The 23069-nt window shown below is 40.9% G+C and overlaps 1 protein-coding gene across 4 annotated transcripts in view; it reads right to left on the bottom strand.

Moving 5' to 3' along the window:
- The window catches only part of samd12 (sterile alpha motif domain containing 12), a 102206-nt gene that overhangs the window by 43765 nt on the left and 35372 nt on the right, over positions 1-23069 (bottom strand). For 3 of the 4 annotated variants that reach the window (XR_011179625.1, XM_069175952.1, XM_069175950.1), the window contains exons 4-5: positions 16683-16823; positions 9462-9526 (exon numbers count right to left, since the gene is read on the bottom strand). Coding sequence is in view for 3 of the 4 variants with exons in the window: in XM_069175952.1 (XP_069032053.1) it covers positions 9480-9526; positions 16683-16823 (188 nt within the window). In the remaining variant the exon portion in view is untranslated. The remainder of the gene's footprint in view (positions 1-9461; positions 9527-16682; positions 16824-23069) is intronic. The other variant, XM_069175951.1, reaches the window with a different exon arrangement.

The raw sequence follows: 23069 nt of genomic DNA, 5'->3' as shown, positions 1-23069 counted from the left end.
TCCCCTCTGTGAACAAGCTAAATCTTTAATGGAGGGCAAGTTCACCCCAAGACTCCTCGCTCCCGTTGCACGCACGGAACACGTCAAGAAAACGCTACCTGTTCTGTAGAGCGGGAAGACGCCGACTGTGTCCAGGTTTGTGTAAATTGAGGTATTATTCTGTACTAACAGAACATATACTTCACACCTGTTCACCTACGGCACCCACCACTCACCAGTGGAATCAACACAGACAGAAAAATGGATGTGCAGAGAATTACATCATGAGCCAGTTAGAGAAAAAAAAAAGAAAAAAAAAGAGCCTCATTTATATTTCATCCCTCAGGCAACCCTTGCCTCTAAATATTTATTAAGTAATTAAAATAAAAGTTATACAGCTTCTGAAGCTTGAGGTTCTGTGGTGGTGTTGATAAAAAGCACATCTCAGTTACAATTAATTCTGTTTAAAACTGCAATCTTAAAGCAGCTCCGTCTCAAACACATTTAAAGGAGTAAAGTTCTCGAACTATCATGGGCTCGATGAATGCTTTAATTTAATGCTAATGCTGCTACAGGGCACCTCACGCTAATGACCAAAGTAGATGAATCACAACCTGAGAAGTGAAAAACAAATATTTCCCCCCCTATCGCCACGTTAGAGATGCCAAGCACCTGTCAGTCAGAGAACCTCTGAAGCCAAACCGCTGTGTGCATCCAACAAACACTAACATTTTACTTCAAGGGGACTGACATGTCACCGTCAGAACCATAGCAATCTGGGAACACGAAAGAGTCGTCATGCATGTTTGTTACTTTAAGTGTCATTCTGTCTGTTATGTTGCTTGATACAAAGTTGACATTGTTTAGGCCGTGTTTGTTATGACATCTTGACATTGACCAAGACAACAACACCTGTCGATGTCTGTTAATGGTAACTTAGCTAACCAACCTTAACCATTTCTAACAGCGAATTCCTTGAACTTCAACTACAGTGGCACAAGTTAAGGTGTGATTCTCTTGCACGCTTGGAACAGGAGGGTGAGGTGAAGTGAGGGGGAGTCCATTTGGTTGGTTGGTTGCAATTTGCAATGTTACCGCTAGATTTCCATTAATCCAACACACTGCTTCTTTTAACTTACTAACAGTATAATCCTAACAATTTTTTAACAGTGTCATGAATCATTTTCTTGACCTCATCTACGGCGGTAAAAGTTGGGAGTTAGATTCTCTTACGCGCTTGGAAGGGGAGGGATGTTGGCTGCAATCTGCAATTTCACCTCTGGGTGCCACTAAATCCTACACACTACTCCTTTAACTAACCAACTAACTAAATAACCCTAAACTTAACTATTTCTAACAGCATCGTAAATAATTTCTTGACCTCAAATACAGTGGTACAAGTTAAGGTTAGATTCTCTTACATGCTTGGAACGGGAGGGTGAGGTAAGCGAGGGGTGTTCAATTGGTTGCAATCTGCTATTTCAATGCTAGATACCAATAAATCCTGCACACTGCCTCTTTTAACTAATTAACTAACTCACCCTAATATTAACTATTTATAACAGGGTCATAACTAATTTCCTTGACTAACTGTACAAATTAGGGTTATACTTTTATGTGACATTATGTTGACTTGGTTAAAGTTGTCATAACAGACATCACAAAGAATGCTATTAGAAATGACATAATTGACCGAATGAGTCACAATAACAGTCACAGACTCCTTCCTGTTCAGGATATATGTCATGTCATGTTTGTCAGTCTCAACATCCCTTGTCCAGTCAAACATGGTCAAACAAAACCAAAAAAAGCAAAATTTGCATGACCATGGGTGACCATGTTTACAACCTTATTTAGTGTGTTACCATTTTAACATTTGCTGATTAATTATTGAACACCAAGTGAACACCGAGGAATGCCATTATTTTTTGCATGTAGCGGACTGATTATATTTTTGGACCGCTCCGTATGCATTCCTGAGAGCCAAATTTTCCACCCGGGTCAATAAAATGTTGAGCATGAGTCATCCAGGGCACAGTGTTATTTCTCTGTCATGTTTAATTGTGTTCATCATGACCCGCACAGCAGGTACTGTGAAATGTGCAGGAAGGAGTACCTGCTTTACGATTACAAGCACTGTTTCCCAGAACTTAAAAAAAAAAAAAAAACATTATAATTTTTTTGAAACATCCGTTTCTTTGTTTGAAAAATCTCCCACTTGGTACCGAAACAAGTAGACAATCACTTTTAATTACTGACCGTTCAAAAAAATAAAGAAAAGTGTGACAAGAAGGAAATAGATAGGCTGACATTTTGGCAGGCAATCAAGCATAAAAAGACTAATGGCACCAATTACAACTGATGCGGGGTGGGTTGATCAGTGTTCCTTATACAAGGCTTCTGATTTTTAATTTCTTTTTTTTAATTGTGTTTCAAAGTGTGTTACTGTCATGTATGACTTTTCCTAGATTGTAAGGGGGGAGGGCTATGAGAGTGTACAAGAATACAATTAGAACAGAAGTACTCCATTGGTGCAACAGCAGTGGGCAGTTTTTCATATAGCATGCCCCAATAGAAACAGCACAAGGCACAGAATACTTAGAAGTTTTAAGACTATATGCACTGTAAACTGTCTCAAGGTAAATTATGCAGCACATCTGAACGCTACAATTAATATTTCAGTAGAAGATTTACATTTAAAAATACGCAAAAAATAAAGGAAAGCTCAGATTTGCATACAAGAAAAAAAAGTTTCTTATTTGCTTCCATGTTTTTGTTCCAGTTGTGAAACACTTAATATTCATGTTCCCTCAAACCATTTTTAGTTCTGATAAATTGACAAATGACTGTTTTTTTTTCAGACAATGTCCAATTGCAAACACCACCTTTTTAAACACTGCGTGTCACTTTTATGGAAATAACAATTTCAACCCAAAGTCATTAACAGCTCCCCATCAATCACAGCTGCCCCCAAAGTGAGAGATGTTACAATAATAATGGATGATCAGGTGCAGTGCTGCACTGTTGCTAAGTACGCTGCCATAAATCCTCGATACACAAACCGTGATCGTGGACTGGCGTAAGATACATCATTTCCTTTTATGTACCTGCTCGTTGCACCTCATTTCCCTCAAAATGTCCTTGGTATCCCTCTCCCTTCTCACTCTGCACTTTTCTCTCGCTCTCCTTTATGCATCTACGGAGCTGTGCATTCAGAGACGATTCGGCGAATAAATATTCTTTTTATGTCTGTCACTCTTGCTTCTGGCTTCGCTGGCAACGTCTGCTTGATGCTCACATAAATAGACGGCGATGAGATGCAAAGCAGTAAGTCCTCTAATGATTACAGGAAGGACTTTCTGAGTAAACTGTACCTGTAGGCTCACAGAGTTAAAAACATTTTCAGAAGAACTGTACACTCATATTATTTCAAATATAAGACTAGAAGTGATTCATGTACAAGTATAAAGAAGTAAAACCAGTGTGCATGGAAATGGACTGCACTTAAATAGCGCTTTTCAGCCAAAGCAGCAGCTAATGGAGCCATTAACACAAACATGGCCATACACGCCATATAATTTTAATTCAAGTATTGTTCTAATGCCTTATGTTCTAGGCTCCAAGCTGGCTGGGGACTTTTAACATTGCAGATTTATCTTATTAATAAGTTATCTCAATTAAAGTACTAAGGAGCAGAAATACATTAACACATTATGGTGTCTGTCCTGATAATGCATTAACTGATGGGCTTACCATCACACTACCTCAAAGCTGCAGCTGCATAATGGTGGCCTTGATATAAAGTGAGCAAAACAACTTCTTGAGTGCTCTTTTGCTTCTTTCCATTACACATGCATACAGTAAGTCTGGAGCCAGCGCTTGGGCATGTTTATGGGGTAATGGCCAGTCTCGGAGTAAAATAAGTGTCCTATGGCTATTGATCCAGGTTTGTAAGATCATGAGCAAATGCTGGGAAGCTGAAGGCGTGTGCTCAGGAGTCTGATCTGTCCGGGTTGTCTGGGCTCCTGGATGTCCGGAGGTGGTCAGGGAGCCTGGAGACGGCGGCAGACTGAGTGGAACCAGCCCTGCTGCCAGGCGACCGATACAATGACTTCTTAATGGCTTCTCATTTTGTTCTAAACTAATGAACGTGGCTCTACGCAGGGGAAACCTTATCTGCCACTTCTGGTTTAAAAAGGCATTAAAAAAAGCAAACTATTGGGTGTTTAGGGGCCCGACGACCAGCGCGCTCATTTTTATATATCGAGCTCAGGTTGCGATTTCACACCAACGTAACATTTACAGAGTTCACTTCTGCAAGATGCATGAACTCCATTAAGTTTACGTGACTGCTGGCATCCAGCCTCTGCTGAGACTTGGCCTCAAGATCACATCTAATACAAATAGCATATTGACAGTTAAGCTCTCAGCAAATTTTCCTCTACACCAGTCACATTATAGGGCATAAGCTCCCGTAATGCTTCAAGCCCTACTGGACATTTGGCAGCCAAGGACTCTCCAGAGACTCTAGCAAAAGAGCAGAACATCTCATGTGATGTCAGAGGACCTGTCAAAGCAATCTGTTTTCCTCTGCCATGGGTCAGAGGCCGAAAGACTGAGACACGCGCGCACCCACGCATGCCACATACACACACACACACACACACACACACACACACACACACACACACACACATCACACATCACACAGGACAAGTGCCAATGCTTTGCCTCAGGCTATTCCACCTGTGCCCCTTCTTCAATTTCTTCCTCTGCCTCTCCGTTTATCTTTGTTTATCATCTCTCTTCATTCCTTTTCATTTACTATCCGTTTCATCACATGGTTTTTTGAATTCCAGCGGTGCCCTCTTTCCTTCAGCTTCATTAACAGATCTGCACATGTTGTTCATACTCGGCTGCATCTCGCTCCGGTGTCCTTGACAGCCGGAGTTGGAAGTACGAGTGGGTTTGTTGTATTCATGCTTCCCTTGCTTCTTCCGGGTAAAAACTAGATGAAATGCGCTTTGCCTAACCTTGATGCTGCTCAACTCTCTCTCTCTCTCTCTCTCTCTCTCTCTCTCTCTCTCCTCTTTTCCCTGCAGAAAAAAAAGAAAAGAAAATGGCTGACTGGCAGTCCAGCGCGAGGCTTTTTTGAGTAAGGTGAGAAGTGAAAGTATGTAATTGGGAGCCCTGCAATGGGAAAATTCACTGCATGTCAAGGAGAATTATAGCTTAAGGGTTATAAAAGTATTTTTGGGGATTGGGGGATTCTTTTCAATATGCAGCATTAGCTGTCCTCGTTTTCTTTTTCCCCCTGTCCTTCAGTTTTTTCTCCTTTCCCCTTTATATTTCAAAAATACAACTGGACCATACTTGCTATAGGGTGTCTCCTATACCTTTATTACAAAGGTTCCCGTTGAGGCCTTGATAAAAGGGAGCCTTGCTTTCTAAACAGGGGAAGCAATTACTCTCTGTTTTTCATAACATTATTACCATCTGAGGTGTGTAGCTATATTGTGGATGTCTACATTTAGAATTTGAGTCCCTCAGAGACCCACGGTGTTAATGAGCGAGGTTAGAGCACGCTGCATTGTCCGAGCAGTGAAACCATTTACTCCTAAATGACATTTCCTTTGTGAGTATGAGCCCATAATAGTTCCTAATGTGGAGTCACCCTAGGCATCCACGTCATGTACATAGTGGGGAAAAAAAAAAAAAAAAAAAAGAGTAAAAATGAAACTACGGGAGACTTTATTAAGTGTAATATTACCATACAGTACATGTATCTATATGAATAAGGAGAAACAATTTTTTTTTCACTTTGTCGGGCAGGTATTAATTTTGCCTTCACCTTAATCACATCTTTCAGGCACTGAGCCATAGATGGAGTCTCTGGGGGGGGGGGGGGGATCTCGCTGACAGGAAATCATGAAAAAGAATGAATTTGACCTTCGCTTGCATTAAGAGAAAGAAAGTGGGAGAAAGAGAAAGCGAGAAGATGGAGGGGAGGGTGGATAGATGGAGTCGAAAGAGGTTTATGGCGAAAGGGCCTCCACAGAGGGCAGGAGCCTGAGGAGAGAATTCGGATAATGAGAGCTCTCAGCTCCCCACATGCTCGAGCAAGACATCTGATTCAGTGAAAAGCCCAAAGGAAGGACAGTAGTCACCCTGAGCTTAAGTCTTTAGAGTGAATGCTTTCTTTAAAGACTTTGGAGCAAAGATACTCTTTTCACTCATGCTGGCCAACAGGACACACTGCGGTGCAGTCGGCCATCTTTCATCAATGAGCCTGGTGAAGTTGACACTGTCAAAGTGACTGAATTCAAATGTCTGGTTCAACTAAGTGCCTGGATCAGATACAGCTTGGATTATAAAAGTTTTAACAGTTTAACTTCATCAAGTCCACTTTTTTTTTTTTGGTATTTTGCTCATGAAGCAACTTTTGTATATTACTATCAATGAGCAAGAATATCTATTGTACTTACTGGAAAAATAAGTTGTCAGGCTTAAATCCAACACCTCTTTTATTTAAAGGTCCCATATTTGACAATTACAATGTTATAGTTGCAGTCTTGAAATCAATAAGAAAATATTTTTGGGGTTTTAAGTATCAAAAACCATCTCAATGTTGTTTCACATGTCCTTTCTTTAGCATATTTCTGGATCTCTACCAAGAACAGGCTGTTTGGTGTTTGTGTCTTTAAGGCACAATGACATCAATCACAATCTTATATTTTAAAGTTTATATCATTTGTTATGCATCTCTAAATCTTCAATCTGAAATGGCTCTGGTTAATGAAATGTGTAAATCATTTACATCTAATAAGTTACTTTGAGAGATAAAAGCACAAAACAAAACTTTTTTTGGGTTGAGACAGTTAAGGATTAAAGGCAAATGGGTCTGATAAAATACATTGTCAGATCTATGAGGCCACAATTGGAGGTGCAAATAAACAGAATAGGTTAGAAACCATCACGCCCAAAACTTGGTCTCCAACCTATAAATACAAGATTTAATTAATTTCTGGATAAGGTGTCGGTTTAAAGTATTATCATGAAAGTTTTAGAGTATAGCTAAAAATAAGTCTTTGAAGAGCAACTTAACAGCAGGTGAAAATCTTTTTTCTTTTTTTCTTTTTTACTTTAAAGTCATTGGGCTGTTGAAAATCTGCAAAATATTGTTTTATATATAATTTAATAAAGAACAGTTAAGAGTGTAGTTTGGAAGTAAAACAGCTAAAGGAGCCGTTTAACAAACATGTCTTGCTATTTCTGAGGCAAGCTAACAGTGTTCCCTCTTCAGGCCGGTAAGCATTAAAGTTATTGATTTGGCTGCTCGTTATCCCACAATCATCAGACTCTAAAATGAAGCGTTAAACTACTAGCTGGGGAAAAACGTGGAACTCACGAGTGTGCAATTCAGGCCTTTATTTGTGCTTAGCTCAGTTTCTCTGGTCACTCAAGATCTTCTTATCAGCAAAGTTTACACACTGAACTACTTAAAAACCATGGAAAAACCGACAGAGAGGGGCATCCTGTTCAGTGAAGAGCTCTGACTGAAGAGATTTCCTCTATGAAGCGGAGAGAGATAATTCATTAAGGTGCCTGGAGCAAAGGAACCGAGGTCTACTAAAGCACAACAGGAAAACTTCCTTTATTTGCTGCCTCGGGCCGCAGTTCTCTACAAAAGCTGTCACACTGGGACCTGAATAAGAAATGTAGACTATTGTGTCTGAGACTCAGGCTAAGAAAGGTGACTGCAGCTATCTAGAAGATTATTTTAATTACAAAAAAAACATCTATACTATTTCTAAAAAAAAACAAAGGTCCACAAAGAAGAAATATTTATTTATTCACCGACTTTTAAATGTTCGCTTTATTTCCTCTGCCGAGGAGGTTCTGTTTTAAGCGGGGTTTGTTTGTTTGTCAGCAGGATTACAGAAAAACAACCATCCTAAATATAAATGAAACTTTGTGGAAGAATGTAGCATGGGCCAAAGAAGAAGGCTTTACATTTTCAAGCACATGGCGTATCCGTTAATTTATATTTCATTAACACTGGGCATTTGGCCAACTGAATGCAATACATGTTCATCCTGGATCCTGCGTATCATGTCTAAAGTCGCAGTAACCGTATTGCATCACTTCCTGTTGCCATCAGACTGTACTTTGCTCATTGTAGATCGCAAACTCTAAATCTCTAAGCACAGTCACTCATTTTTCAGGGCAGACACACATATTTGCTTTAATTGCATGCTAATTTGATACGTAACCCTATTTCAGGTCTGATAGCATAGCATTCTCCCGCTGCTTCTCTTTCTCTCTCCTGCTTAGTGTGTCAAATGTTTAGTTTTACCTCTGCCCTCCATGAGTGATAAAATAGTATTTGCAATAAATTATAGTCCTTTTTCAGCATTGGAGGCGAGGCTTGGTGAATCGGAATCTACAGCTTCACAACATGGAAAAACATCCATCAGCTGGTTAATCAGGTCCAAGTAGCCGGTGCAAACTAACCCAATGTAGCTCCCGTTGGCCGACCCGCGAGCAGCCGGGTGACAGTGCGAAGGAAGACCAGCCAGCCAACCAACCAGCGGGCACAAATGCAGAAAGTGAAGTCAAACTGTGAAGCACATGCCTAATTTCTTCAAAGTTTTCTCCGTCTCCGTTTTAAATGAGACTCTGTTACAGCAAATGAAGCATAAGCAGTGAGCCCGTGTCTACATTCACAGATTAGCACTATGTACTCAGAAAATCACTTTCATAGAGCGCTGTCAGCTGTGTAATTCAAGTTTCTTTTAAGAGTGATGATTTCACAAGCCAGTAATAGCATATTTACTGGCATAGGGCTGTTATTGAAAACTCCGAAATGGTTATAAGCATGAAATTGAATACAAAAGAATAGTAAAATGAGATTTTCTTTTTTTTCTTTAAGAGGTGGGAAGAAACACGATGGTTTAACGGCTTCCAATCTTTGTATTGGAGTTAATTCAGAGCGATTCGATGCAGTCGCTAGAGCCTTTTACAGACGACTGTTTCAATGGTTAAATGCTATTATCAAGAAAACAACCTAATTAATCATAACATTCTCATTCCCTCCTTTCCTTTTTCTACGAGTTTGACTTTTTAAGCTGTCAGAGGGGGTTAATATGAAGCCATAACTCACTTAAATTTTTCCCGGACCAAAGGCAGATGCTTTTGTTTTTCCGCCATGCCCTCTGCATTTGTCTCCGGAACTGAAAGACGCTCCTTTGTGTCTATGATAACACATATTAAAGGCAAAATATCAACTGCATATCAAGCCTGTCTGCATCAGATGAAGACAATTACAAGAAGGAATACACTGAAGTGAGTAGACAAGAGCTGTTGGGCCAAACTAAACCTGCATCTATCACAGTTCTACTCATTCTAATTAATTTATCCATGTCTGCCTGATTTACCATGTCACACCGGAGGTACTGTTACCGCCAGTTTTTTTTTTTTACCTGTAAGTAGTGTTAGCGTCATCCTCCAAGCTCAGACTGAGAGCGTGAAACACTCCAATACAGTGCTGTGAAAAAGAAATTTGACTGAGTAATCACAAAAAGTGTTTAAATGATAATTGTATGTGTTAAAGAAAAACATCAAAGCTCGTCTGATTTTCTCGATGACTCTTTGGGCAGAATATTCAATGGACTGATGAGCCGGAAGTTGAACTGTTTGGAAGACAGTCGTCCTGTTATGTCAGGCGCACACCAATAATTCTCCAGAACCAATAATATATCTTATATAATATATACTATTGTTGGTATGCCTTGCTGCTTCGGGGCACAGGACACTTGCCGCTGTTATCTACCAGAAATACCTGAAGGAAGAGCATCAGGTCATCCGTCTGGGAGCTGAAGCTCAAGCAAAACTGGGATATTAAAGGGAGACAGTGATCCAAGGCATCAAAGTAAGCCCACCTTTGAATGGCTCAAGGTATACAAAATTATATCAAATTTTGGTTGAAGATCTGACAATTTAGTTACTTAAGGTAAGATACTGACATTTGTTTTTATTGAGCCACGAGAGTATCATCTTTTAAATCACCTCATAAGACTCTGTTTTATTGGTTTTCTTCCATGCATTGATCTTTTATTAAAGGTCCAACTTTTTCACATTTGACTTGTTGTTTATATGTGTAGACATTTTGTAAGAACTTTTTTTTTCTGTTGATTTTATCTTTTGTTAATTTCCTCCCTACTGAAGCCAAAATAGAGGCCTCCGCACCAATGTTCTCAAACCGACAAAAAATAGCTTTCATTCTTTTAACGTGACATACAGACATCTTCCATACTGTTTCCGAAAACACACCTTATAACTCAACGTTTGTTGAGTTGAAGGAGGAGCTGTTCCTGCCACAGCTCATTGAGCATGTTCACCATTCAGGCATCAGAATTGTGGGTTAAATGCTTTTTGTAATAAAATTTCTGCAGCGACTGGACAAATCTTGCTCACGCGAAAGCCCTATTGTTATACAACATTAATCAGATTCATTTAGGTTCGGTGCCGCTCGCCATTTTTCACTCTAACCATACAGTATGCCACCCTTGCATTGCGTTTATACTGCGCCACATTAGACCATTCTTACCCTGCATTTCCTTTAGAGTGTCTCTACTGGGGCTGTACACTTGACAGTCTGAGGTCATGTTTGGATATCGCTTTTTATTTGGAGTGCCTCGGCCCGACTCTGATGACTGCAAGCAATAAGCGATCATGAGCCTCTGCTGTCCTCGTGGCAGAGAGAAAGAGCGAGAGGGGAAATCTAATTATTTCCCTCCCATGGCCCAGCAAGCCTTAAAGGTTAATCACTGTCCGTCGAGCTAATTCTGTCTGGGTACACTGCAGTAATTACAACACCTCGCTCACTCTTCCCTGCACTCTCGCCTTTTTCTCTTTTGTGTACCTTGCTTGCTCCAGCACTCTCGTCTCCCCTCTCTCTTTATATTGATAGCGGACGACTCTCTCTCTCTGTTCCTCTCCTCTCTCTGACACAGACCTATATAGCATACATTCAAAACAATGCCTGGGGCCTTTATCTTCACTGCAGAAAGAAGCAGGCCTTAATTTGAAGCAGATTTATATTAGAGACAAGCCTTTACTCCCCACATTTTTTGTTTTTAAGTGGATTGTTGTCATATTTCAGACAACTCCCCGTTTCCTGATCATTAATTTGCACTTTTGTTGTTTTCCTTTTTTAAATTTTTTTTTTAATTTGTGTTTAAGTACTGTCAATTCAATGGCACAAAAATCACTTCCCGCACAACATCTGTGCAGGATGTGATTTTGTGATTTTCAAACTGATAGTCCTCCACTTGCTGAGAGCTTCTTTCTGGAAAGGCTTTTCATGTGAACCATTTTCAGGAAGTGTTTTACTGAAGGGAGCTAAAAGCAGTTCAGGTCAAAGCAAGGGCCGGTGGGAAAAAAGAGAATGAAAAGTGACAATATTTCTGTTGAAAAGAGACTTTATCATCGACAGCGCAACATAATTGCGATTGGCCTCGGTGCAAATATCTTTCTTGGGCCCCGCACCTCACAGCAACTTTTGAGACGCAACCAAATGAAATAGGTCAAAATGATGGGACAAAATAATATGAATTTTAAACCTAGCATGAAGTTTTGAAACATTATAAACAAACAATGATACAAAAAAAAAAAAAAAAAAGGGCTCCGACACAAAACCATAAGTGCAGAGGGTGGGAAGGTGGTATATACAGTATACCTATCACACTGGTCAGAAGTCCATTGAGTTTATGCCTGCTGGATACTTCACTTAAACTTTTTCAGTTCAAGTGTAAAAGGGCCAGATGTGATATCATGCCTGGGACCTGAACAGCACTGGTGCCCTGGTGAACTACACTGATTTTTCAAACTAATGCAATGCATGCACATACTCTCAGATTATGATGTGAGCCATTACAATACAGGTAATTTCACCCCTCAAGGCTTTATAGGGCTTTTCTTTATTCAGCTATAATTTGATACTTAGCCACTATTTAAATCCCAGCTTTGATATGATCTTACTTTTTAATTATTTCTCTCCTGTGAAGCACTTTTTGACCTTGCTCTAAGGTGCTACACTAAATAAAGTTCAGTCATTTAAGGACTTGCAATATATATACTGTGTGTGTGTATATATACATATATATATATATATATATATATAGAGAGAGAGAGAGAGAGAGAGAGAGAGAGAGATGTTAGTATATCTAATAGATATCTCCTTGATATAACAGATATAGAGAAGCGTTTGTCTTCCATCAGATCTCAGAGGGAGGAGGTTTTCCTTTTCTCACCTTCTCTCTCTCACTCCTCACTCTCCCCTTCTTCTCACCGTCTTTGTCATTCTACCTTCTCGTCACCTACTGTCTCGCTCCCTCTCCAATATTCTCACCATTCCTCCTCCTCCTCCTTTCTTCCTGTTCATCATCTCATCACCACTCGCCCATCTCTACTTTCTCACTTCATTTCTCTCTCGCTCTCTATGGCTCAGCTTCCAACTGGGTACAGCTGTATCTCCCTTTAGCAACAGCTCAAGGAACTGCACCCTGGGCCTAGAAATACTTCACCATCTCCTCTCCTTCCAATTTTTTATTTTTTTTTGCTCCTTGCCAAGAGCATCTCCAGAAGTGACAGCTTAGGAGACTTAAAATACTTCAGTTTCCTTCTCCTCCTTTCCCCACTTTCTCATCAATCCATCATACACAGTACATTATAGACAGAGATACAGCTGGTGAATACAAGGAACCCCAACCAACAGCACTCATGATGACGCATTACCAATATCAAATAAAGAATGTTTATATTTATTGTATAAAACTGCTAATTTCTGTCAATTTTACCTTTGGAGATCCTCTCGCACGCACGCACACTTATTTGTAATTACATCAAATCATGTAAAGCAATGTGTGCACCAAATATTTAAAACAAATTCTCTGTCCTTTTTCTCATCTCCTCCGCATCTTCTATTTCCTCTCATGTTCCCTCCATCTACCAGATTTCAAACTTTTCTACCCCAGTGTCTGTTCTCCCTGAGGCCTAGACAGGTTTCTCTCACAGGCTGCTTCCTGCTCTAGCCAGTGGGCTGGCGCTGCTGAGGCTGGTGGGCTGTCATTTCCTATATCATCAATAAAAAAAAAAAAAAAGAGAGGAGTGGAAAGGGATGAAAGACAAGAAGAATAATGTGTGTGTGTGTGTGTGTGTGTGTGTGTGTGTGTGTGTGTGTGTGTGTGTGTGTGTGTGTGTGTGTGTGTGTGTGTGTGTGTGTGTGTTGGGGAGGGGGGGGGCTGAGAGTAGCCCTGAGCAAAGTGTCATCACTCAGCTAAATCTTTCTCTTGCACTCTCTTTTGCTTTCTATTTTCTGCTATGGGACCAAAACAGAGGCGATGCAAAGAGACTGCTTTATTAAGCTCCGAATGTTTTCCAAGAATTTTCGGAGTGACAAAGATCCCTAGAATTTGTTTCTCAGCCCCTGCGGCTAAAGCCCTGTTTGAGAGTCTGTGCCGACGGGTGCTGATGGAAGGAGTGGTAGTGGTGGTGCATAGCGCTGCTGGTGGTGGCTGGCAGAGGGAGGCTGTTAGAAATGAGGAAGAGACGAGGGGAGCTGAGAATCACAGGGTGAGAATGGGAAAGCGAGGGAGAGGACGGAAAACAACAGCACCTGACGATTATTATTAAACATGCTGCGGAGGATCCATTGTGAAAAGCGGATCATGTAGAAAGCTAAATAAATGAAGATCAAGTGAGAAACTGCATGGTGCCACAGTGTGCACAGGAATAGATAAAGGCAGGATGATGGTGGATTTAGGCCGTCTAAATTTCTTCCGTCTCTTCATGTAATCCCAGACCAACTCTCTGATGTTGAGCTCAGGGGTTTGTGGGGTCCAGACAATCTGTTGCTAGACTTGTTCTTGTAAGCTGAAGACAGTTCTTTTTGGCTCTAGCTGTGTGTCCGGGAGTATTATGCTGCAGAATGAATTTGGGACTGATCAGACGGTGTGTGTGTGTGTGTGTGTGTGTGTGTGTGTGTGTGTGTGTGTGTGTGTGTGTGTGTGTGTGTGTGTGTGCGCGTGTGCGTGTGTGTTTATATTCTAAATTCAGAGAACTCTTCCGTAACAGATAATCCGTCTCAAACTTGGTAAACTGTTAATCTCTGTTTACAACTAAAATGACTGTCTTTCCCTTTCGGAGTATTACTAGTCTAAAACCCTTGCAACATTGTGAAGGTATTTGTTCTTCTGTCAGCACGCCAGCACTGATTATCCTTGCACCTGCATTGGAGGGAAATAGCACCTACACATATTGCCGAGATGAATGTCTTGCATAAAGTAGGAAGACTCTTTCGGCTCGACAGCTATTCTGTGTTTTGTTTGCAGTCTTGATAAAAAAAATTAATAAAAACAAAAAGACTTCCTTGTGGTTTTAAGTACCGGTACTGAAAACAATGTCAGTATACTTTTACATCTCCTCTTTACAACCTCTTTATGGTCTCTGGCTCTACTGAGGACACACTGTTTTGTGTCCGTGTCTTTAAAGCACATTGATGGCAAGGAGTCTTGATTGACTGACTGATAATCTGAGTTATCCGAGTGACACATCTCCAGACTAACCACGGGTCTTTTGGTCTTGTAACTTGCTGGCTCGGCAAGAGAATGACAGCTCATTGTTTTCTTTTAAGGTTGGACAATGGGACGTGATGATGGCAGATGTAATGTATGACATCTAAAAAATACACAAGTCTAAATGGCACAGTGGCTGAACATGGTCTTGTGGACATATTCAGTGTGGATAGTATTCAAAGCACTTAAACCTGCTTTATAATAATAACAATAATAATAATAAAAAAATATAAATATGAATTTATACAATATGGGTTCTTTAAAGGTTCCCTGTGAAATGTTTTAACCTGTGGTGGCTCTGAGGTCTGTTTATAAAAGTGGGGTCTCATATTGTAGATATATTGTGCACATGTGCGTTACGCCTGAAACATACACAGAATTCATTTCGGTGGATAACATGCATACAAATTTCTCTGTTTACAGAACCTCACATCATAGCCTACTTTTAACTGGAAGCTCGATGACAATGTGACAACCAAACAACAACCTCCAGAAAAATTATGCCAACGCGATAGAGTTAAAAACTGCAGTTCTTAAACTGGCCACTTGAGGCTGGCTCCAAAAGTGAGTCAATCACAATGGACCCCCCCCATGATAAAATGCCCATATTTACAGCAGTGTTAAACATGTTTACAGCCTGCTGCTGCTGCAAAAAAAACCGTTTTGGTCTATATAGCACATTTCCCTCTTCATTACAACTGTACACGCACCTCTTTAAATTGTATTTTGGCTTAAAGTTAGGCATAATTAAGGGCGAGGCTGCTTACAGTGACGTGGGTGCTGTGACAGTTGGCTTGCAGCCTGCAGGTTTCAGCAACCATATTTTATTTGACCAGCCTCAGCCCTACCAATAAACCACCTCCGAGCCCATTTTTTTATTTTTTATTTTACTTAGTCATAGACTCCCAAGAGGACGATGGCCTGAGCTACCCAGAACTGAGCTTCAAAACCACCGTTCAGGAAACCTATGGGTGACGTCACGGAGCCTATGTCCATTGTTCATCTGGTCGGGCTAGCAGTGGACAGGCACATTAGCTCCAACAGTTTCTCCATTTTCTCTTACCTGTTCTGTTTACTTCACCCAAGCACTTTGTCCACACTGCACACCACTTTATTTAACAGAGCATTATCAAAGAAGGAAAATATGGCCAGATATTACATATAACTATAGTTCGTGAGCAAACTCTTCAGCTTGTTAGTATAGCTCAGTCACTAATGAGACAATATGTCGACGCGACTAATAAGCTACATTCGTTTCCTCTCGTTTGGACTCTACAGCTCTTGGTCCTCTAAAAGTTCAGTGCTGTCAGGACCAATTTATTTTTTTCTTTGAAGATCTTTTTTTCATTTTTTTTCTGGTATTTCTGCCTTTGACAGCGCACAATAAAGAGCGAGACATGAAACATGGGGAGAAGGAGCAGGGGAGTGACCTGCTGGAAAGGTCCGGTCGGTCTGGAGTCGAACGAGGGACTCTTCTGTTAAGGGCAGTTTAGTCCAAGGGGTATGCGCCCTAACTACTCATCCATCGGCTCATCCCACCGTCAACACGCGTGCGCACGGATTTATTTCGTGTGCCCAAGTGCATCTGCTGATTTGGGCATTTCTATCGATGTTGCTGTGAAACCGTGTTGTCTTAAATCGTGGCTCCACCAGGTAAATATGTAGCGAGACATAACTGTGTACTTTAACATCGACAAGTCATCCTGTTTACAAGTCTGAGAGGTCTGTGATTATTGTGCACCAACAGGTACCAGAAGAGATTTGTGACTCCTGTAGTTGCATAATCCTTTCTGATTCATCCCTTGGTGCGGGCTTTAAAACATACAGTAATTGTCTTGACCACAGATGGAATGTGCATAAATGCTGCACAGTAAATTATTTGAATATTCATCAAAATGTGAGCTGTTGGTGTTTTTGTGAATAATCTTTACCCCAGAAGAGATCCAGATACAATATGTGCTCTAAAAACTTGGATGCTGCATGAGGTTGATAGTAATACATTTCAGTGTGTACAATGTGGGTGAGTTCTATGGTGAGATATGTTGTATGTTCTTCTGATGCATGTACCTTGTGTGAGAAGTTGAAGAGTCCTGACTTCCTCCCGAACACGAAGCTGCAGAACCTGCTGCAAGATGTGCTGCCTCTGGGCTTCCTGCATGATTCCCATTCGCTCCAGCTTTCTGTCTGTCAATCTCATCAGAGCCCGCCCTAAAGAAGAAAAAAAGAAAAAAAAAAAGCAAAGCTGAAATGTTAAGGGACAGAGCAAGGGAAGCCAGCGGGAATTCAGCATGCACTGCAGAAGACTCTCTAAAAGGGTATAGATAAAGCATTTATGCCAGTGGAAGAACACAGTAGGGACACACAAACAAAGATTACGACTGCACAAATCAAGCGTCGCATGTGTAAATTCCTGAGGCTTTTCGACATTGCAGCGTTGTTTCCATAAAAACATAAAATCAAACAGATCGAAGAGTCTTTTTCTATTATGTGAACATCAGATAGTTTGAAATTTCCAATTAAGCCCAGCACAGCTCAATGTGAAGTAGATTCTTCTTTGCATAAATATCAGTAGTATCCCTTGAGCAAGAATCCCTCTCAGCTCTTTCCGTAATTGCAAATCCTTGTATAAAATCCATAATTTAATCATCCAATCAGTTTCTATGAAGGGGATTTGGGCTGCTGATAAAAAGGCATGTAGAGTATAGTGTAATTATTAACGCTTGTTATGAGTGCCTTTGTAACGTGTGGGATGGTAAGCAGATAGGATAATAATGCAGGCTAATTACGAGGCATTAGGTTGGTCTCTGGCAGCTCCCTTTGCCCTGATGGCTGCCTGGACAAGAGACTGTCTGATTGGTGTGACAGTCGGGGTGAAGAACAGTCCTGATGAGCTCATGAAGGTTTGTCTGTCACAGTCCCCCTCCTCTTTTATTAATATTTGCTTTGACGGTTTGTGGCCAGATCAACAAGAAAAATTATTGAATCGCCAATCATCCCAGATTGCAACTGAACGTATATGTAAATTGGTGTTTATGTTCATATTCAATACCCTTTTTTTTTTTTAGCAACAATGTCATGTCTCCTGACTTGTTTGGACAATCCATTGTAGATTGTTAGAGCATGCAGAGCCCCATGTTACCACTTTGCTACCAGAGCTGGGAAAGCGAAGTACCCTTAAGTGTTTGTGGTATAATATTGACAGCGTTAGGGCCAATTTTATCCTGCCTTAACAAAAGAAGCTCCTCAACCAGCCAGATGGGGGTAAAATGCCAAACATAGTTAAGATGCTTCCACGTAAAATGGCACTGAAGTAGACATTACATAAGCAGTGGGGAGCTAAGTACAGTCATAAAGGCTCAGAAGTAAGAAGAGCTTATTAAATGGGAAGATGGAAAAACGAAGATTAGTGAGGTGGAAAGGGAGAGTGGACTCGTGAACCGAAGGTGGGGCGGAGGGTGGAAAGTTGGGGGAGAAGAGGGAGACGTACGAATTGACAAAAAAAAAAAAAAAAAAAAAACGGCGAAGATAAAGCACGCTGTTATGAGTTTATAAATATTGACCAACCATCCCTTGGCACCTGATATTGTAACCAAAGATAGATCGGCATGGCAACAGAGGTTCACTTTTTCTCTGCCTCAGTAATGTCTTAAATAAGAGCAGATGCAAGAGATAAATCAGAGCACTGTGTAAGCGCACAGCTCATGAGGAATCTTTCATTCTTTAAGATTATCTGTTAAAGCATTCACACATTGGTAATGAGAGAAGCGTTTCCTTCAGCTGTGCCCTTTCAATATTTTTCTGGTTATTTAAACCCAGTACGGGGTAAAATGCCTCTGATCAGCATTCATTTACTGTCGAGTCTGATGGTCCTCTCAGTCATTGCTGTATTTAGATAAACATAATATCTGTCTGTTATAAAGTATGAGGTCTTTCTTTATTGGTATTAGTGTATAAATAATACCAAAACGTACTTTCATTTAGAAGAGCTCAATAACGACTTTTTTTTTAATTTGCTAGCTTTCAAGACACCATACCCCTCCCCCCCTTCTGTTTCTGAGTTAGGGCAGTAAATAATGGGCAGTGAAAGTATTTTTGCAGAACATTTTGATGTCAGAGTGAAATTAACCTTTGACATTATCATCACTTCATCATTTTATCCTTTTAGACATCTGTACGAAATTTTGGCACAATTGGCAAATGAATTCTTGAGTTAAGGCTGCGAACGTATTGTGTGAGGTGACCTTTAACCTTTGGTCATTAAAATTGAATCAGTTCATCCGTAAAATCCAAGTGAATCCCCTCAATGTGTTCCTGAGGTATCATGTTCACAATAATAGGACAGACATGAGGTCACAGTGACCTTGAACTTTGACCACTGAAATTGAATCAGTTGATCCTCGAGTCCAAGCGGACATTTGTGTCGAAGATGAAGATGACGCGTAGCGGAGATATTGTATTCAGAAGCATAGGATGGAGGGACAATCCAGAAACATAATGCCTCGGCCACAGCGGCAGTATATTCAAATTTCAGTTAACCTTTAAAATACAAAATAAAAAAGTATGTTGAGAATGCTTATGGATCTTTCAATGAGTCCCCAGGATCCAAGACAGAACATTAGTGTTTATGAAACTTTGCTGATATTGATCATTAAAAGCATTTTGGATGAATGTATAATTGACTAGAAGCTTTACCATTGAGATTTGAATAAATCAGGCTTGTTATCCTGTAACAAAGTCTGTAAGGCAGGTGGAATACTGCGAATGCCTGCAATATAAGAAGCTCTGCGGTTACTCGGAACAAACTGCCAGTTCTCGGCAGTGGATGCCAACGCGCTACACTCCTTCCGGTCAGCGAGGCAGCATCAGCGAGGTGGAACAGCTTCTGTAAGGAGTCCAAGCTTTTACTCTCATTCCCTGCAGATCTGAATCATTGGCTTCGGAGATCCCACCAAGCCTCAGTTGGGAATTATTCATACCACAATTAATACGCTGTGCAGTGTAGCATGGCCATAAGGAGAGGAAGAGGAAAAGCAGGAGGAGGAGGAGGAGGAGGAGGAGGACACAAGAGGAAATTGGTCAAGAGAAAATAAATGAAACAAGAGGAAGATAAGCTTTAAGAACAGTTGAATGTCTGACAGAAAAAAAATTGTGAATCAGCTGTAGATGTCCGACAATGAGGAAAGACCTGCAGTCAGTGGTACAAACCAAACATTATGCCAGCCGGGTGTTTTACTGCTTGGTCAACACACTCACAGTACTATGTAACAGCACTGCCTCAGTTCATTTAGCATGTCAACACAATAAAGATGATAGCAAAAAGACGACACGGCAGAAAATCATTAACTCTTGACCCAAAACATAATCTTTACACACTCACACTATGTCACTGACATCCTTATCTTGTTTAACAGTGGGGGGGGGGGGGGGGGGGGGCACAAATCCAGTTCTGAACACGTGTATAATGACTCGCCTGTGTTTAAAGGTACAACAAAGATACTTTTTTTTTTACTTTAGCTATGGTCCCATCTCTGACAATATTTACACTTTTAATTTCTCGTCCCATTTTCTCTTTTGACTGAAAAGCTTAGAAGTGTTAATTTCTGAAATTTGGGCAAAATAAAATGTAAATCAGCACAAATTTCCTACAACAATAATCAAACAGCTCACCAAGAAAAAAAATGTCCCCTCGGGGATTAATAAAGTAACTACCTAACCTAACCTAACCTAACCTAAGACTAAACAGGGTGAGTTATGTGTATTATGCTATCCATATTTTATACTTGTAAGTTTTTTGTTTCGATAACCGTTTTATGTTTTGTTGTTTGGGATGGGCATTTCAAGCAAAAACTCGATTTGATATTCACTGGGAACTATTCGATTATCATCCAAAGAAAATCTGCAAGCATCTAGCCAACTGTGACGGCATCCACCTGTCACTCAAAGCAACCCCGTCCTAAATAATGCATAACTTGAAGCCTTAATACAATTTTAATGGGTGAGTTATATAAAAAGTCAACCCGCCACACAATGGCCACACAGGGAAATTAGTTATAGGCACCAAAATTGTTTTGGTTTATCTCTGTTGCAGAGTCGGGTATTTTAAGATGGGGAGTCTACGGGGAATGAATCACTTTTGAAGCCAGTCTCAAGTAGCCATTCAAAGAACTGCAGGTTTTTTTTTTTAGCACTTCCATGTTGGCAAAAGTTTCAGCTTGGTACCTGGTAGTAGCGTGTTCGTCTTCTTTTTGTTCCTAAATGGGGGTTGAAAAGAAGCTTTTAGGTGCATTACCGCCACCTTCGGGCAGTAGTAACACATGACTACCAGGTGCCAGTAAAAACAAGGGGAAATATATTTTTAAAGTGAAGACAACAGTCAAATAAACTTTGATTTTTTTTTTAATGATTTCATGACTATTTGAAAATTCAAAAATCATGAACCAACCATTTTTTTTTTGCCTAATTTGAAATTTTAAACAATTTTGGGTGGAAATTACTAGACAAACCAACCTGCATGCCGGCCTGTTTTCCACCTCAACATAATATATACTGTTCCTTTGCCCTCCTTCCTTCTGCCAAGCCTTCCTTGCTTCCCTCTTTTTCCTCTCCTATCTCACCATTCGGCTTCTTCACTACCATACATATCTGCCCTCCTGGAATGAGGTAAATAATTTCTCCCTCTCTTTCTGTGAGAGGCTTAGTGGATGCAAACTGCAGGCGGATGAGCCGCTTTGCTTTCCCTGTTTTTGAATATTTCCCTACTTCACCCATTTCTTTGATTCTGGCAGTTACCTGTGGCACCCACAGGCTCTCTGATTTATAGCCAAGGATCCCTATTTCATTAGACAAGAGTTATATTACAACTATACTAAAAAATTTATGAACGGCTATATCGAACTGGATGTATTTTTTACACACCAGACAAATACGGGGACACATGTTGTACACACATGCTTTACAGAAACACACTGATGTGCACACAAACACATTGTCCCTGGGAATTAGATTAATGAGTGGTGGGTGAGCCGCAGTGTTGAGCTGCTGCAGATTAATCTGCAGCTAGCCTGGCACAGTCAACCACAGCTTTGATGAATGGGAGCTTAAAGTGCATCTGTACGCACACACAAACACACATATACATACGCAGACGCACACCGACACCGATCCTGTAGGAGTCCACTTCATTTTGCAGGTGGAGCTAAAACGCCACGGTAATTACAGCTGTGTGTGGGGCAGCCATGTGTAAGGACAGGAGTACAAAGGCAGCAAATTAACACTCCTCCCCCTCCTGCCTTAATAATGGTACTCTTCAGCCCTGACATTTTTTGGCAGCTGTGCCGGTGGCTGCAGATACGGTGTAAGAATGTCTTCTATGACTGCTTCTCCTCAGGTACATCTTCCACACCAGTCACGCATATTTCTCAAATCTCCTGCTCAGCTGTGCACCCGTATGCGTGTCCTCTGGGGAGGAATGTCACTGAGCTGCATCTGGCGAACTGCTCTCCAAACCTGCACTACACTCTGTCAAGCACAGAACCACAGACATAACAAGTGATGCAAGTGTTGAGCGCTGGGGAGTGAGTATACCCCTCGCTTCCATATGCAATAGGATCCCCCTCAAGGATAAAAGCAGGATAACAAGAATTGGATTCAAATAGCAAACAAATGACAAAACTGCAGCAGCTCAGTGCATATCCTTCACTGGTATTCACTGTGATGTGGCACAGCTTGAAGTCCTTGAAGTAAATGGTGACTGATTGTCTCAGTCGTAGAGTTGCTTGTAACCCTGGAGCTGAAAGGCTAACCGCAGCCACTGGGCACCTGCGATCCAATGCTAATGCTAATAGCAGACTGTAGGAGAAGAAGCCCGGCTTTGATTCAAGCGAGAGCAGGGTTCAGAGTCGAAGTTATGAGGATCGTTCAGCCAGAGAAGGAGAGACGCACGAATACACACCTACACACGGATAATAAGCCGCCTCAAACCTCCACTTGTCACAGCAGCAGTAGCCTCACGCTGATTTCACCGCTACTGATCTATTTCAGTTTGCTGATCATTATACTGCATCTCTGTTGGGTAGCCACAGCTAACATCCCGCAGACAGCTCACTGGGACTCCGACGCTGTGGATACAGTGGAGATTACCGAAATCACTGTTGCTGTGGAGCTACCCAGCTGTTTTTTTGTTTTTTTTTTTCATGGTCATTACAGAAGGACCACTGGTTGTGATTTTGCACATATAACAGGAGGAGAAGGAGATTATAACAATTTAATGGACACACTTGCGGGCCACAGACTCTATGATGAGTCAGGTGCAGCCTGCCTTGACCTTCATATATAGTAAGCTTTGAATTCATGAGGCTCTTGGTGCTTGAGGGTTGTTGATAAGTCAATATTATCTTTTATCAGTCTTCTGCAGAATTGTATTGAAGTGCTATCAGGATATATTTTAAATTTTTC

This window comes from Embiotoca jacksoni, unplaced genomic scaffold (assembly GCF_022577435.1).
Source record: "Embiotoca jacksoni isolate LCO1_2020_lvr unplaced genomic scaffold, fEmbJac1.0.p SCAF_7, whole genome shotgun sequence".
In the NCBI taxonomy this organism is placed as follows: Eukaryota; Metazoa; Chordata; class Actinopteri; family Embiotocidae; genus Embiotoca; species Embiotoca jacksoni.
The sequence above is the reverse complement of the archived record's forward strand: the minus strand, read 5'-3'. Positions and strand labels throughout refer to the sequence as shown.